General features: G+C 31.8%; 2 protein-coding genes and 1 non-coding gene across 4 annotated transcripts; 2 read left to right on the top strand and 1 right to left on the bottom strand.

The window, feature by feature from the left end:
- Positions 1–237: 237 nt before the first annotated feature.
- LOC124933007 (TORTIFOLIA1-like protein 2) lies at positions 238–4,913 on the top strand. Of its 2 annotated transcripts, XM_047473731.1 has the most exons (8): positions 238–408; positions 586–1,282; positions 1,502–1,696; positions 1,884–1,986; positions 2,271–2,941; positions 3,521–4,093; positions 4,167–4,332; positions 4,675–4,913. In XM_047473731.1, the coding sequence occupies exons 2-8, from the start codon at positions 623–625 to the stop codon at positions 4,683–4,685; spliced, it is 2,379 nt and encodes a 792-aa protein (XP_047329687.1). In that variant the 5' UTR covers positions 238–408; positions 586–622; the 3' UTR covers positions 4,686–4,913. The 2 variants fall into 2 exon arrangements, with proteins under 2 accessions (XP_047329687.1, XP_047329688.1); XM_047473732.1 differs by lacking the exon at positions 238–408 and having other exon boundaries at positions 409–1,282.
- An 845-nt stretch (positions 4,914–5,758) lies between these two features.
- On the top strand, positions 5,759–5,832 carry TRNAV-AAC. Its single transcript has one exon. It is a non-coding gene; the product is annotated as a tRNA-Val (tRNA).
- A 295-nt stretch (positions 5,833–6,127) lies between these two features.
- On the bottom strand, positions 6,128–9,464 carry LOC124933010 (probable serine/threonine-protein kinase PBL17). Its single transcript, XM_047473734.1, has 6 exons — positions 9,168–9,464; positions 8,733–9,091; positions 8,306–8,441; positions 7,627–7,763; positions 7,384–7,507; positions 6,128–6,841 (listed from the first exon to the last, which is right to left on the bottom strand). The coding sequence occupies exons 1-6, from the start codon at positions 9,229–9,231 to the stop codon at positions 6,339–6,341; spliced, it is 1,323 nt and encodes a 440-aa protein (XP_047329690.1). The 5' UTR covers positions 9,232–9,464; the 3' UTR covers positions 6,128–6,338.
- Positions 9,465–17,554: the final 8,090 nt, after the last annotated feature.

Consider the following 17,554-nt stretch of genomic DNA (forward strand, 5'->3'; position numbering starts at 1 on the left):
ACATTTTGTATAAAAAAAATACAAAAAAATTGACTTTTAAATATAAACTGTGATTGTGATTATAATAAATGTATATTGAATAGAATGACTTGTCTAAAATGTCAATTTGAATTGGACATGAATCATATGAATAAAGAAACTTTATAATAAGGCCCAATAAGTTTGTGGGACCCACAAAAACACATGAAAGGCTCCCGAGTTTGAAACGAGAAAGCAAAGCGCGAAAACTGAGGAATGCCTTAAATTGGTAAAGCTCTCTCTCTCCTCTCTCTCTCTTGTTCATTTACTAGAGCTCTCTTTCTCTCTCACACACTCACTCTCACACACATCACAGATTCACGGGTAATAAGTTACATTGCGCTTCATGGCCTGAGTTCTTACTGTTGTTTGCAGCCTCTACTGATTTTGGTACTTTATTTTGAATTATCTCCACATTCTTCTTCATCCTTGTTTTCATCTCCTTTTTCGTTGATTTCAAATAATCTCAGTTTCACAAGCTTAGATCTATATACATTGTCATTTCTCTACTGCTTTCAGATTTATATGCTAGGTTTAATTTCTTTTGCATGCTCTTATCATCTCCAGGCAAATGTCTCTTTAAGAATTCAAAAAGTAAAGAAACATGAGAACTCAGGTATCTGCTAGAGTAAAAGGAAGTGAGAAGGGTAGTAGTAATGGTCAGAAGGCGGCAATATATGATCTTAAACAAAGAGTTGTACTTTCATTAAACAGACTTGCTGATAGAGATACTTATCAGATTGGGCTTGGGGAATTGGAGAAGACAATTGAATGTTTAACTCATGATACGGTTGTCCCTTTTATGTCTTGTATATTGGACACTGATTCTGATCAGAAGAGTGCGGTTCGTAAAGAATGTATTCGGTTAGTTGGTGTGTTAGTAACTTTACATGATGGGTTAATAGTTCCGTATATTGGGAAGATAGTTGCTAGTATTGTGAAACGGTTAAAAGATTCGGATTCTATTGTGAGGGATGCTTGTATTGAGACAATGGGTGTTTTAGGTTCTAAATTGAGTAATGAAGAAGGTGAAAATGAGGATCTTTTTGTTGCATTGGTGAAACCACTTTTTGAAGCACTTGGTGAACAGAATAAATATATGCAGTCAGGTGCTGCATTGTGTTTGGCTCGGGTTATTGACTATTTTAACTATCCTTCGGTATCGATTTTGCAACGGATGATGACTAGAACCACGCAGTTTCTTAAGAATCAACATTTTATGGCAAAACCAGCTGCAGTTGAATTGACTAGGAGTATTATTCAGGTAAAACTTTCATTAAGATGGATTAAATGTGTAAAGTGATCTAGATTGTACTAACATAAGATCAATCAAAGCTGAGAAGATTGTACAATGAATATTTCTTAAGGCTACAACTAGAATGGCAGAAATGGGACAAAATCTTTTGTAGTTCTTCCATATGTTCTTTTTTTCTCTTATATTCTACACTGCATTATAGACCAACCTTTTCTCTCATTGTTTCAGGCAGGTGGCACCCCAACCAAAAAGGCATTATCTATTGCTATAGGTAGCATCCAAGAGGCTCTCAAGAATAGTGACTGGAACACCCGTAAAGCTGCTTCATTAGCTTTATTAGAACTTGCTTCAACTGGGGGACCCTCCATTGGATCTTTGAAGGCATCTTGCATTCGCTCACTTGAATTATGTCGCTTTGATAAGGTATCCTTTTGGCATTATACCAAGCAGTTACCTAGGTGATCCTAGAGTTTGATGTGGGGTTATTTGAAGTTTATGAAATCAAAATCTTGTATGATGAAAAAGCGAGTTTTTTGGGATTATTTAGGTTAAATTATTAAAAATGTCCTTTTGAGTTGGTTATGTTGATGTTTTTTTGCATACCATATAGGTTAAACCAGTCAGGGACACAATACTGCAGTCTTTGAATGTCTGGAGAAGTCTTCCTGGACCTGATACACCAGAACCTTCGGAAGCTGGATCTTCTATCAAAGGTTTTGTTAGCTTATATTGTTTGCACACCTCACAATAACGTGAATAGGTCTACTAATTTGCATACTAATATTAATTTCATCTTCTCAAGCTGGGTGGCAGTAGTCTTTTCAAATAATTTTAGATGCCTTTGAACTGATAATAGTTCACAACTCGTCAATTTCATCAAATGTTATATTTCTTATAGTAATTTGTATCCTTCAACCAATCTGTAATGAAATCTTCTATACTTATTATATTATGTGCTTCAACTGGTGTATATATCCTGAAAATTGTATTGATGCAGAAAACTTTTGTGGAGGTGGTGATGTTTTTTCTAGTGCAACCAATGGTTATGAGTGGAAGGGTTCCCCACTTGCAAAAGCGGTTACCGATTCAACGAAGAAAATGAGTCCTCTTTCAGCTAGGAAGCCACGCCAAAGTAACCTTAACAACTGTCAAAATCCAAAAGAAGCTGAGTGGCGTGTTGAAATTTCAGTTCCAAAAACTCACAATTTTCTTGTGTCTGATATCAACAACGAAGAATCTGAGGGAAGTTCAATTACCAAAAGCTTTGGGACAATAAGTACTGATATCAAAAGTTGCCTAGAAAATGACCATAGATATGTACCAATGGTTGACAGACAAGAATACTCTTCTGCTTCAAGTCTTCTGACAGGTAACTCCAAAACCAAACATGTGGAAGTTTCTAAAGCTAGACATGAAGGGGGGTTGAAGAGATCAGTCAAAGTAGATCATATGTTTGCAAATGATGAGATTGATACAGAAGAAGAAAGATATCCGATTAATTCACAGGATCGTAGAAGTACTGATTCTGCAGTAGATTCTTCTGCAGTAGATTCTAGTTCTCCTAATGCGGATAGGTGCTTCCTGAAAGCAACTAAAGAGATGGATTCCATCCGAAAGCAGCTTTTGGAAATTGAGAGCAAACAATCAGATTTAATGGATATGTTGAAGGTAAGCATGTTTATGAGATGCAATTTAAGTTTCTTCCTCATGCATCATAAGTTACGCTGAATGATTTATTACACGCAATTATTACCAAACAATACAACTGTGGCTGAAAAAAAGGTTTTGGTATATTTGAGAAATTACATTCCTAGTTCCTACCATCCTATAAGGTTAAGAGATATTTTTAAAAATATGTGAACATATTCAACACCTACTCCTTTCAAATCAATGAAGTTCATACTTTTCATCATCATCAAACTAGTTAATACTAGAGAGGCACTATCCATTTTTACTAGCATGAATTTTGCATATAAATCCTTGTGCCACTTACATAATTCGTGGACTCCTCTGTTGCCTGAACTGAAAACCCTTTTGGGTTGACCAATGCAATGTATTAAGTGAGGAAGACCGAATATATTTTTTTACATGTTTTAGTTTCTAAATCGATTGGTTGAATAGATTGGATTCTGTTTGAATAGATTGGCGAGGCAGGTTGAATAGATTGAATTCTGTTTTTTATATTTCAATAATAGTCACCTTACTATAGCAACCAACTAACTGTCACTTCTCATTGCAACGTGTTAGGTCTTCACTGCTAACACAACAAATAGCCTATCCACGATACAGTCGAAAGTATCTTGTCTTGAGCAAGTAGTTGACACAATAGCTCAAGAAGTTATTAATGGAGGAAAATATGGAAATTTTCTGAAGATTGGATCGCCTAGTCTCAACAAAAGCACCCCAAGGCCTTCTATCGATATACGCGATAGACAACCCTGCGTGAAAAATACATTTTCCAGGAGCAAACTGAGCGAATCTCGTAAACAAGAAACTGACATATGGACAGATCCCACTATAGGGAAGCCAAACAAAGGAAATGTCACTGTGAGATACAATCAAATAAAAACGAATGATTCAAATATCGGATCCCACAAGAATAACTTGCAGAAAGGTCACATTTTTGAAAGGGAACTTGAGTCAGCTTATGTGGAGGGTCTAAATTTGGGTGATGAACATTTTCTGTTTGAACTTGTTCGTAAAACTGGTCCAGTTCTTGATAGATTATCGCGAAAGACTGCTTTAGATGTTCTTAACATTCTGGGATCATACTTTTTGGAACAAAAATTCATTAACTCGGTTATCCCTTGGCTACAACAGGTATGTTTTTGAAACCTTGAAAAGATGATTGTGTTTGTATTGAATATTAAAAGCTTTTGTTTATTTTTTTAAGGTGGTTGAATTGAGTAATATCCGTGGGCAAAATTACCTGGTGCCGTCTGCAAAAACAAAGCAGGCATTTTTATTAGCTATGAAGGAAGCTGCCGGCAACAATTTTACTAATTCTGCAGAAAGAAGGTTCATCATGCAGCTAGCATTTGAATTGCATCAAATATGGGGTGAGTTTTAAGTATTTGTTTTCGATTAAAGTTTGCTTGAATTCGCTTATTCTTAGGTTACAAAGTGACATTGATAACTTTTACACTTGAAAAGAAATGCGTAATTCAACAAATGCAGACCAAAATGCAAATAAAGATTAAATAAAAGCTTGTTTGATCTTTTGAATAAATTCTGGATTATTTGAAAAAATGGTATTTTAGTTGATTGAATGATGAGATTGGGTGGATTATTTGTAAAGCAATCCCAAATAATCGACATGAAACAAGCTCTACTAATTCTTAATTGTTTCGAGTGATTGAGAAAATGAAGAATGAAACTATCAAATATGTTTTTGTCTGCAGGAGAGTTATAAGTTGAGACTGAAAAGTTAGTTGAAGAAGGAAATGCAGTAGAGTTTCGTAGCTCAGTGGTAGCTTAAGGTTATGGATTCGAGTCTTTGCACCCGAACCATTTTCGATTATGTTGTTTTTCCAATCAAAAAAGTCTAAAATTACTGATATTTTAATGCGTGATGTATTTGATTAATGACTATGATTAATTACCATTTCAATGTTATAGTCTTATTTGTTAGTAATTTTGCATAGGTTCATGCAATTATTGAGACCCTATATCTTATTTAATGCATTTATATTGAATCGGTTTGATAATTGTTTGGATATACGATCCTATATGCATTAGTATTAGATATTAAGTCGGTTTGATAATTGATTGGATATTCGATTTGATTGAACACAATATGAAGTCGATTTGATAATTGTTTCAAAATTTATATTCTATATATTTTAAACTAAATTTAAAATAACGAATTAAACAAAATTTTAATATGATAATAATTCAAATAATTTTTTCTTATTTAGCAAATTCATACAAATAAAGTTGGAATATAATTTTTTTAAAATTATTAATTGATATATTAAGAGTTTGTGATATTAATTATTTAAGTATACTATATATTTCTCCATCACAATTTGAATTTGTTTTTAAATGGGAATTAAACTTTTTAAACTCTTGTTCAAGATTTATTTTTCAAATTTTAGTGACACTAGTGAGGTGTGAATAACTATTTCTCTTAATTCATTAAGATTTAACTCTTTAATAAACTGAAATTTTTTTAAAGCTTGATTTTTTTAATGTAAACCTTTAACTATGATCTCTAGCTAAATTATTTTTGTTCAAATTTTGGCCACTTATTTGAATATGTAAATAAATTATCATTTTTATTTCAATCAGCTTAAAATTCTGAGTAACAATTTCATTTTATTTCTTATTCTGTTAAACTTATTGTTAATCGGTTTAGAACGTTTTGGTAAAAAAATTAATTTCATTTAATGAGCAATATTATTATGCAGTTTTTTAATTTGTTTATTGATGTTGATTGGAAAATTTTTGATATAATTAATTAAATTAATATTTGTTTAATCAAAAGGTTTCGTGGTGTAGTTGGTTATCACGTCAGTCTAACACACTGAAGGTCTCCGATTCGAACCCGGGCGAAGCCATTTGTTTTGTCCCGATAATTTTGCAAAATATTTTTACAAATCAAATAGTTGAAATAACAAATTAAATAGTATCATTGAAGATGGCTTTATTGTTTGATTTTCAAATGATCCAAATAGCAATACAAAAGAAATAGGGAAATGAAGGATTGAGAAAAAAAATGGTCAAAAACAATTTATATATACCAAATAAACTTTAAAAACTTGGTGTAAAGCAGATAATGAATTTAGAAGTAATTTTTTCAGACAAAGAAAATCTCAAAATATTGATAATTCAAATAAAAATAGTCTTCTCTGATAAATGAAGTTCAAAACTTGTAAAATGTTTTCTTCATGAAGACTTCACCATTACATTTTAACATGATAAATAGGTACAATGAAAATTTCTATTTTTTTCAATTCCTCCCCCTCTAGACATAATAACAACAACAACCAACCAACAAAATAAATATTAACGGCCAAAAATGAAAAGAAAGATGATAAAAAAGACGATCCATATTTATATCCGGTTACACGATAACTGCATTGACTTCGCAACTATCATTCTCCTTCGAAAGCTCGCTTTTGCTTATTTCTTTTATCGGTTGGCTGCTGCTTTCGAGCATATCACCACCTTCTATATTTTTCTCAGCTTTCGGTTTGGGTGCTTCATACAGTGTTATGCTTCCGCCAGGACTGATGATTTGTTGTCCTTCCTGACTCGGTTCTTGGGCCTGAAGAGACGCGAGTATCTCAACCACCTGGCTCATAACAGGCCTCCCTTTAGGATTTTGACTAAGGCATTGGTAAGCTAAATTGGCCACTTTTATGGCAACTTTATTCGAGTACTGCCCTTCTATTCTCGGGTCTAATATTCTTAAGAGTTTCTTGCTGTGGTTTAAGAGCGGGCGGGCCCACTCTACCAAGTTATGTTCTCGGCTTGGCCTACTCTTGTCCAATGCTTTTCTTCCTATTAGCATCTCAAGTAAAACTACCCCAAATCCATAAACATCACTTCTAGCAGTCAAATGACCTGTTTCAAAAAAGATGATTATAAAAAAAATCCTTAGGAATTGAAGCATAGGCAAAGATTGTGTCAATCCCAGAATTGAATATACTTCAAAGCTTGTTTGATGTGAGGTTAATTTGAAGGTGTTATGAAATCAAAATCTTGTTTTTTAGATTATTTGAGTTAGATTGATTTTTTTTATTTAAATTAATAATATTTTGATTGATAAATTAAATGATCTGAAAGTTACAAGGGAAGATGATGTGATCAGGTTTTGTTTTGTTTATTTGAGTAACCCAAGATCTAACGAGGTTTAATCCAAAGAACCCTTTATCCTATGCTCATTTAACCCAAATAATTCACCTTTTTTTTTTTATCTAAAAGCTAGTTTAGCTCAATGGCGGTGCAAGGCTCGTAGCCAAAAGGTGCGAGTCCAAGCCATTATGACAATTTTCTTCTTTGAAATCTACTTTTTCATTAAATCAAGGTTTTTTTTTCAAAAGAAAAACTACATCAAACAAGCTCATCCATAGTGTTTTCATACTAAAACCACATAAATAACTCACCTGTCATTACGTATTCAGGAGCCGCATACCCATAAGTTCCCATCACTCGTGTAGATACATGGGTTTGATCTCCCATTGGCCCATCTTTCGCAAGTCCAAAGTCCGAAAGCTTCGCATTGAAATCCTGCAAATAGATTATTTCTCAAATCAATTGGACATGAAATAATAAACAGATATTATAGTTTTCATACTTAAAACACTGATAAAATAATATTTCAAGAGTGAAGGGATGTGAAAACTAACAGCGTCTAGCAAGATATTTGATGTCTTGAAATCTCGATATATAACCGGTCTTTCAGCACCATGAAGAAAAGCAAGCCCTTTTGCAGCATCTAGAGCAATCTTCATTCTTCTTGACCAACTCATTGTAGCAGAAACTCCTATCAGTTCAAATCAAATCAAGATTCTCATTACCATGATGCTGAATGATTCTCATTTCTCCACCATTCTCAAAGTGTGTACTAGCTTAAGAACCTTGATTATTTGGATTAAATCAAAATAAACCAACATTACATCATCTATCAAAATCATTAACTAAAATACCTTTAATTTATTTTTATAATATTTTGTTCATTTGATCCATTTAACTCAAATAATTCACTTTTACATCAAACACGTTTTTCATAACCAGTACAATGTAGGATTATAGAAGGTATTTTGGTTGATGATTTGAATTATCTGATTGGTGATAGAAATAACAAGGCCTTAAATCATGAAAGAAGTGACGCTGGTGGGTGATGAAGATCAAATCCCAAAAGAGTTAAAAAAATCCAAATAATTAATCACTGGATAATAAGACATTGTGTAAAAAGTGAGATATGTGAATTTCTTGTTGATTAAGAAAATCTTATTTTATTTTTCAAAATAAAAGAAACAAGGCGCTTTTGATCCTCTTGCTTAAAAATTTGGAAACATTACTTACTACGAAATAGCTGATTCTCCAAACTCCCTGATGCCATATACTCATACACCAATAACCTATGATCATCCTCACAACAAAAACCAATGAGCTTCACAAGATTCGGATGACAAAGTTGTCCAAGATAATTAACTTCCGCCTGTAAAACAATCCATTGTATTAAATAAAGTTGTCGCAAATATGACTCATAATCAAACATGTTTGGTTACTCTTTCAAGTGGTCATTAAGTAACCCAATGAACTAATCAATCAAGCATGTCTTTTGATGTTAGTTTTTGTGGGTGTTTTTTATCACATATTATTTCTTTTCAATCATCCAATCACTCAATTTATCAATCAAAGTATCAAAATACCTAAAAGAATAAGAACTATGAATCTTAAGAGCAAGAATCCAAAATCACAAAAAGAAATGATAGGAAACAATTCATACCAGCCACTCTCGATCACCTTGGAGGCTTTCAGGATCAAGTTCCTTTATAGCAACATGAGTGGTCTTATTGTAACCAGGTCTGACATTATCATCTATGATTCCTCTATACACTAATCCAAATCCTCCTTCACCAAGAACTCGATCAGGCCGGAAATGTTTGGTGGCAATCCTCATTTCTTCATAAGTGAATATATCAACATTACAATAACTACTTGGATTTTGACGCAGATCAACCACGTTTTGAGGCACATTCATACTAATGCTTGTGCTTTTACTATTTCCATCTGATGATTCTGATACAATCCCTATTCTGGTAAAACCATTACTTGATTTCTTTGTAGATCTTGATGACCCATGTTCTAAAAATTAATTTCAGATAGATCCTGTTAAGTTTGATTTCGATTAAGAATATAATAAAAAAAATAGAAAATTTACCAGACTGTTTGTCAAGAGGTTGGTGCTTTAGTTCTTCTTCTTCACAACTGAAACAGGAACCCATGAATCTAATTTTACTTGCGAAAAAAACCCAGATATGGTTTTTGAGTTTTCACATCCTTATCAGATCTTATAAAGAATAGAAAGATCAGTGGTGCATTTTCAAAAGGGTTTCCACTATTTGATGAAGTGAATGATGATACCCATATCTTGTTAAGTTCTTCGGAGTCTCACTGAGGAGCGGATGATGAATTAGTTGAATGAGAGAGAGAAAAAGATTGGGTTTTTTTTATGCAATAATTTAGAGTGCTTTGTAATGTCCGTTGATAAGTTTCTGAATTTGGAATGGACGGAACCAACTCTGAAAAGTCCAACTAGGTGTGCAGACAATTCTAGACCCTCTTTCATTTCCTATATTTTTATTTTATTTTATTTACATTTCATTTTCATATATATGAAAAAGTGGTTACTTATTTTTTTTGTGTGGGAAGATATTTTAATGATTATAAATATTTTGATATTTTTTAATAAGAATTTAATACTCATTAAATTAAATAAAGAGTTGTATATAAAAATTAATTTATAAATAATATAAAATAACATCTCCAAAATAAAAATGATTATAGATAACACAAATATTACTTAAGGTTAAACGCTATAAATAACACAAATGTTATTTAAGGTCAAACTTTAGCGTTTTCATAAATTGATGCTCCGATTTTGAATTGTGTGATGAGGTTTGAATTATCATAATTTTAGTCTATAAGATTTTTTTCACAAACATACAAATGTATATTTTCTTATTTTAACATATAATATTAATTTTTAATTAATTTATTATATTTATAAAAACAAAATAGTAATTCTTTCTCTATTTGATGCATTCACAATTTAAAATGCGTGTATCTTAAAAAAAATGTTCAATTTAAAATATTAATACATAAAATTAGTATACCGTACATAAAGTTTTATTAAAATAAATATCAAATCAAACTTTTTCAATTTTCTTAAATTTGTGTTCGATCATATAATTTTAGTCACTCAAACTACATTCAACAAATAAGTATACATAGATCTTAAAAAAATACTCACTTAAAATATATATATATATTCAAAACATCATTAAATATTATTTCATTTATAAACATAATAAATTAATTACAAAAACAAAAAATATACAATAGAATAAAAATGACAGATATTTTGATCATTTCCGAAAAGCCTTAAATATTTTAAATTGTGATTGTTCGAGTCTCACACGACATAATTCAAAATTTGCGACACATTTAATAAAAAGTACTCAAGAACCTCAAATAGCAATTAGGTCTTTAATATGATAAATTTATTTGAGTTACATAACGATGAATGAAAAAATAAACCAAACAAATCAATTTAGTTTGTCGAAAAAATCTCTATCAAATATTCTAAGGAACATGTGAAATTATTATTAATCGTGAGAAGGGATGACAACGGGTACCTACCCGCCGGGTAGTGAAGTATCCATCTCCGAACTCAATTTTCAATTTACTACTCGACCCCGAACTCGACGGGTATCTCAATTTGTATCTCATCCCTGATTCGTCAGATACCCTATTATCCGATTAAAATATAAATTTATATTAATTATTTTTGAATATACTAAATATTAAAAATAGAAATGAAAATATTATTCACTTTTATGTAATAAAAGTTAAAACCTATAAAAATAAAAAATAAAAACTTTATTATTATTATTACATACTCAAGATCAACCAAAACTAGAAAGAATATGAAAAAAAGTTAAGATTGTTGAACTTTAAAATAAAATCTGAGAAGTGAGTAAAGAGAGAAAATATTTTGTTATGAAAAAGAATGATGAGAAAGATAAAAGAGTAATGGGGAAAATAAATTAAAATAATATTAAAATGAAGTGTAGATATAAGTAAGATAAATAATATATTTATTGTAAATTTGTAATGATGTGTAATTTAAAAAGTCATTTTAAACTTTAATAAATATATATATTTTTAATATAAATATTTCAGGTATCGGATTTAGGGTTTTGCACACCCTTCATCTCCGAACCCAATGGGGTAATCATTTTTACTCCTCATCTTGATCCCGAATCCAATTTAAAATATTTGAACCTGATCATCGAGTACCCGTGGGTATCAAATATACGGGTATCCATTGACCCTAACCGTGAGTTGGTAAACAATACCGAAAAAAATATGTTAAGTGATAATTCACTATCTATAAAAAAAAAAAAAAAATTTATACAAATTAAAAGTTGATACAGGTAAAAAGACATTTAAATGAAAAATTAGTTTCAATAATTCATTATTAAATAAATAGATATAACTTCAAATCGTATAACTCCATTTTATTTTATTTTTTCTAATACTCATCAGAGACTGAGAGTATTATTCGAGTTAAAAAATCTAAAAAAATAAATTTGATCCGACTAAACAAAATTCTGAACCCAATAAATTACAATCAACTCAAATAAAAAGGATGAACAGATAAATAAGACACCCTCCAATACTAAAAATGTCATCAGAGAGAAAAAAAAAACATACGTACGTTTTAACTTTTCGGAAAAAAAGTTTGTAGAGAAAAGTTGTAATATATTATATATTATTATGTTGATTACATGAGAGGGGGAGAGCCCTATTTATATACAATATATACAAGAAACCTTTACACTTTCCTAGGAATCTTTACATTACTCAAACCACTACTCCACTTCCCATGTTTGACTTAGACATTAACCAAGGTGGAAATATTTATATTCCCCAAGCCCAATGATGACTCATTCATTATTTCCAACACTCCCCCTCAAGTTAGGAGTGAATAGATTGAAAACTCCTAACTTGTCAAGAATGTGGTCGAAGGAGGTTCTATCTAGAGACTTCGTGAAGATGTCGGCCAATTGGTTCTTACTCATTACGTAAGGTGTTTCAATTTGGCCAGATTGTACTTTCTCCCTGATAAAGTGACAGTCAACTTCAATATGTTTCGTTCGTTCATGAAAAACGGGATTAGATGCGATATGTCGTGCTGCTTGGTTGTCACAATACATTTTCATCGGTTCACTATGAGATATCCCCATATCTTGGAGTAGATGCTTAATCCAAATAAGTTCGCTAGCTGTAGTAGCCATAGCCCGGTATTCTGCTTCAGCGCTGGATCTTGCAACCACGTTTTGCTTCTTGCTGCGCCAAGTGACTAAATTCCCGCCAACAAATGTACAGAATCCAGTGGTTGATTTTCTATCAGAACTTCCTGCCCAGTCTGCATCCGAGTATCCAATGATGTTTAAGCACTGATTTCTTTTAAGCCAGATTCCTTGCCCCGGAGTAGCCTTGAGATATCGAAGTATTCTTTCGACTGTTTTTAGATGACTTGTTCGTGGAGCATGCATAAACTGGCTCACTGCACTAACAGAAAAAGTAATATCTGGTCTAGTGACGGTTAAATATATAAGTTTGCCAACTAACCTTTGATACCTGCCAATATCCACTAACAACTCACCATCTTCAGAATTAAGTTTAGTAGTGGTGTCCATTGGAGTATAAGTTGGCTTTAATCCCAACTTCCCTGTTTCATTTAATAAATCTAAAGTATATTTTCTTTGAGACAAGAATAACCCTTTTTGTGAATGGGCTATCTCTACTCCAAGAAAATATTTAAGAATACCTAAGTCTTTGATATCAAAAGTTTTTTGTAAATACTTTTTAACTTTATTTATTTCTTCGTCATTGTTCCCAGTAATTATAATATCATCAACATATATAAGAACAAAAAGAGAGAAATTTTTAAAAAATAGGGAGGAATCTGCCGTACTTTTTGTGAATCCATTTTGAAGAAGGGCATTACTTAATTTAGCATACCAAGCACGAGGAGATTGTTTTAATCCATATATAGCTTTATTAAGTTTACAAACAAGTTTAGAACTCAAGTTGTCTTTGTAACCTGGGGAAGATCCATATACACTTCCTCCTCTAAATCACCCTGGAGAAAAGCATTTTTTACATCCATTTGAAAAATATTCCAATTTTTATTAGTGGAAATCGATAAAAGAATTCTAACCGTGTTCATTTTGGCTACGGGGGCAAATGTTTCCTCATAATCTATACCATATGTTTGAGTATATCCCTTTGCTACAAGACGTGCCTTGTATCTATCTATTTTACCATTATTATCATATTTTATTTTATATACCCATTTACAGCCGACAGGTCTTTTTCCTATAGGAGGAACAATAATATCCCAAGTATGATTTTTTTCAAGTGCTTCTAGTTCCTCACACATAGCTTGTTGCCATAGAGGATTAGAAATAGCTTCTTGAAAATTTTTAGGCTCAATGTTGTCTAAACAAGTTAAAAAATTAAAATGTGTTGGAGAAATTTTTTCATAAGATAAAAATTGTTGAATAGGGTAGGATACCTTATAAGAAATATAGTCATCAAGTTTTGCAGGTGGTCGGCTAGGACGCACAGATCTCCTTACACCCTCATATCCTGATAGGTTTTCACGAACTTCTTCTAAAATAGGTTGTCTTTCTTGTTCTGATGGATTTTCCAAACCATGTGACTCCTGATTTTCTCTTGAATAGGTTGAACTCTCTAATTCTCCCCCTGAGATGACATCGGATTCCATGTTATCTTTGGTCCTTGGTACCTCATCTCCCCCTGAGCATGAGCATGACCTTAATGCTTCATTTCCTGTAGTTACATCTGTAAAAGGGTTAAGAGTAGGGATAAAATCGTTAAAAGAATCATAATCATTAATTTTTTCTTTGAAAAATGGCTCATGCTCTCTAAATATAACATTTCTAGATATGTAAATTTTATTAGTTTCAAAATCATAACATTTGTACCCTTTCTGAGTCGTTGAATATCCAAGAAACAAAGCTTTAATGGAAGTTGTACTAAGTTTATCGGTGCGACTAGTGTGAACAAAGCATGTGCAACCGAAAACACGCAAATGTTCGTAAGAGATTTCTTTGTTATTTAAGACATTGAGTGGAGCTTTTCCATTCAATACAGAGGTAGGAATTCTGTTTATAAGGTGAACCGCAGCGAGAAGGGCATCAGACCAAAATCTCTTAGGGACATTAGACTGGAAAAGTAAAGCTCGGGTTACCTCAAGAAGGTGTCTATTTTTTCGTTCAGCAACTCCATTTTGGGCAGGTGTATGAGGACAAGTTTTTTGATGAACAATGCCCTTTGATTTAAAGAAGTTTGAAAATTTTGAGTTAATGTATTCAGTACCATTATCAGATCGAAAGTTTTTAATTGTGGCATTAAAATGATTTTCTGCAAATGAATTAAATTCCAAAATTTTTTCATACACTTCTACCTTTGAAGTTAAAAGATAAATCCAAGTTGTTCGTGAGAAATCATCGATGAAGCTAACATAATATCTAAAATTATTATACGAATCGATAGGTGCAGGACCCCATACATCTGAATGTATCAATTCGAGAGGAGATTTGGTTTTATTTGTAGATGGGAAAAGGAAGTTTGGTTTGTTTTGAAAATTGACAAATATCACAATTTGAACAAAAATTATCTATTCGAAAAAGATGTTTTACAACTTTATTAGAAGGATGTCCTAGCCTTTGATGCCATAAATCTTGCTCAAAATTAGTGTATGAATTGAAAGCATATCTAGAAAGATCAATAATATAAATATCGTTGACAAGTTGTCCTTCACCAATCTTCATTCCTGTCAACTTGTCCTGAAACACAACACATTCATTAGAAAAAATAACAAGACATTTAAGATCTTTAGTTATTTTGCTAACAGATAATAAGTTAGGAGATAATTGTGGAACATAAAGAATATTATCCACATTTTTTGAAAATACTCTGATAGACCCAGTTCCTAAGATAGGCATATTTGAATCATTAGCTGTTTTAACACTTTGTTGTGAATTTTTAATGGAAAAATCCAAAAAATTATTTTTATTTCCAGTCATATGATCTGAGGCTCCTGAATCAACTACCCAATAATTAGGATTTTTGCAAAAATATGTAAAATATTTTGAAAAAATACCTGGGTCCACTTTGGATGTGGACCGAGCCTCTTGTGTTTGCATGAATTTGGTAAACTGATCAAAAAGATTATTGAAATCTGTTTGATTGTTTGACCCTGCTGATATGTTAAAGTTGTGTTGTCCAGTAGTTGGCCTAGTATTCCAGCCCATTTGATCATTGCTTTCTCCTCCATTGTTTTGAGCGAGAAATCCTTTCGGGTTTATCCCATTAAAATTTCTACCTTTTTCTTCGCCATTCTTCTTTGCCGCACGAAGATGAGGATAGAGTTTGAAGCAAAACTCCTTAGCATGACCCTGTTTCTTACAATGATTACAGAAGAGATTGCTGGTTCGTTGAAAATTTTGGGATTTGTGACCAAAAAATGCTTGATTTTCACCTGTTGTTTGCCCTTCACCTCCCATGGTGCTTCTCCGTGTCTCCTCTTGTTGTAGCCTTGAGACAACATCATCGAAATCTGGAAGAGTAGACGTCATGAGGATTTGAGCACGGATGGCGTCCCAACTCGGATCGAGGGAGGCAAGCAACTGGTATATCCCTTCTTGTTCATCTCGCTCTTGCAAGATATTCTCATCGTTGGTACGAGGTAAGTACATCATGAGTTCTTCTCGTCTTCTGGTTAACTCACCAACAATTTCGGTAACCGACTTCGATCCCTTTTTGAGGGACTGAATTTCAGATTTCAGTTGATATATGTGAGCATAATTTTGAGTATTTCCATATCTTTTCTTGACGGAATCCCAAATTTCTTTTGCCGAATTTTTGCCCAAGAAAAATTCGGAAATTCTCGGCTCCATGGAATTTAGAAGCCAACTCATGATTTGATAGTCATGGGCTTCCCATTCCTCGGCCCTTTTTTGATCTTCCTCAGTGGATTTCTCTGATATGGTTGGTTGCGTTGATGTCACAGAAATATGGCCAAATTTGAGCTTCCCTTTGAGAAAAATAGTTGTTGACCGCGCCCAAGTGATGTAGTTCTTTTCATTCAAAAGAACCGAGGTCATCCTCCCGGTTGAGTGCCCATCAAAAAAATTGCTTCCGAAAGTGGTCATTGTCGTGTTTAACAAAAGCAGAGAATACTCTGAAATTTCAAACTAAACAGCACAACAGTGCTAAAAGGGAATATGAAAAAGTAAAGATAGTGCTGAAAGAGAGTCAGGACACAAGTACCTGCTCTGATACCATGTAGAAAAAAGTTGTAATATATTATATATTATTATGTTGATTACATGAGAGGGGGAGAGCCCTATTTATATACAATATATACAAGAAACCTTTACACTTTCCTATGAAAATCTTTACATTACTCAAACCACTACTCCACTTCCCATGTTTGACTTAGACATTAACCAAGGTGGAAATATTTATATTCCCCAAGCCCAATGATGACTCATTCATTATTTCCAACAAAGTTATAGAAAAAGAAAAAGAAAAAATAATTTTAATATCACTTTAATTTCAAATAATTCAATTCTAACTAGACATAAGTACATAAATCTTAAAGTGAAAGATTTTAAAATAAAAGGAAAATAATGTAGTGTATTATTTTTAGTTTTTTTCATCTATTATTATTAAACGTCTCTCAATTCATTCGGGGGAGGTCTTATTCATTTATTATTATTATTATTATATTTTATATTTTATATAATTATTTATAACAACAAACGTCTATTTCAATTCTAAGTATCTGATCTCTACCATATTTGCTGTGTTTGCTTTGCAATAATGATGTTTTTTTAAGTTTATTTTTTCAAACTAAGTTATTTTTAAAGAGAATTAAATTTGATATATTTAATATATTAAACAAAACTCTGATAAAGAATTATTTTCAAATAAATATATTATTTTCATATTGTGGTCACAATAGGAGGCATAGATTGACAATGATAAATGAGAGATGGAATTTTTACTTAGTTTATTGGTTTCAATAATAATTATTGATTAAGACATATAGTCCGAATACAACCAAAAAATTGTCTTAAATTTTTATTAAAGAATTATTATGTCTCATTTGACAAATTAAATGGAATAAAATAATTCAACAACCGGGACTAATGATGATAAAAAATAAAATAAAATTCTCTATATTGTTGATTGATAATTTTGAAAAGCAAAAATGTATTATTATTGTCAATAAATTCAAATTTGTTTAAAAGAATAAACTCGTAATATTTAATTTCCTAAAATCGTTTTAATCAAAATAAACTCATATCTTAAAAAGAACATCTTTTCACATATCCATCTTAAAAAGAATCTTTTCACATATCCTTCTTTCACTGCTTCAGTTTTAACATATAAAACTATGAAAATACACTAAAATTCATATCAAATTGAAAAAAAAAGAAA

This window comes from Impatiens glandulifera, chromosome 3, assembly GCF_907164915.1.
Source record: "Impatiens glandulifera chromosome 3, dImpGla2.1, whole genome shotgun sequence".
NCBI classification, from domain to species: Eukaryota; Viridiplantae; Streptophyta; class Magnoliopsida; order Ericales; family Balsaminaceae; genus Impatiens; species Impatiens glandulifera.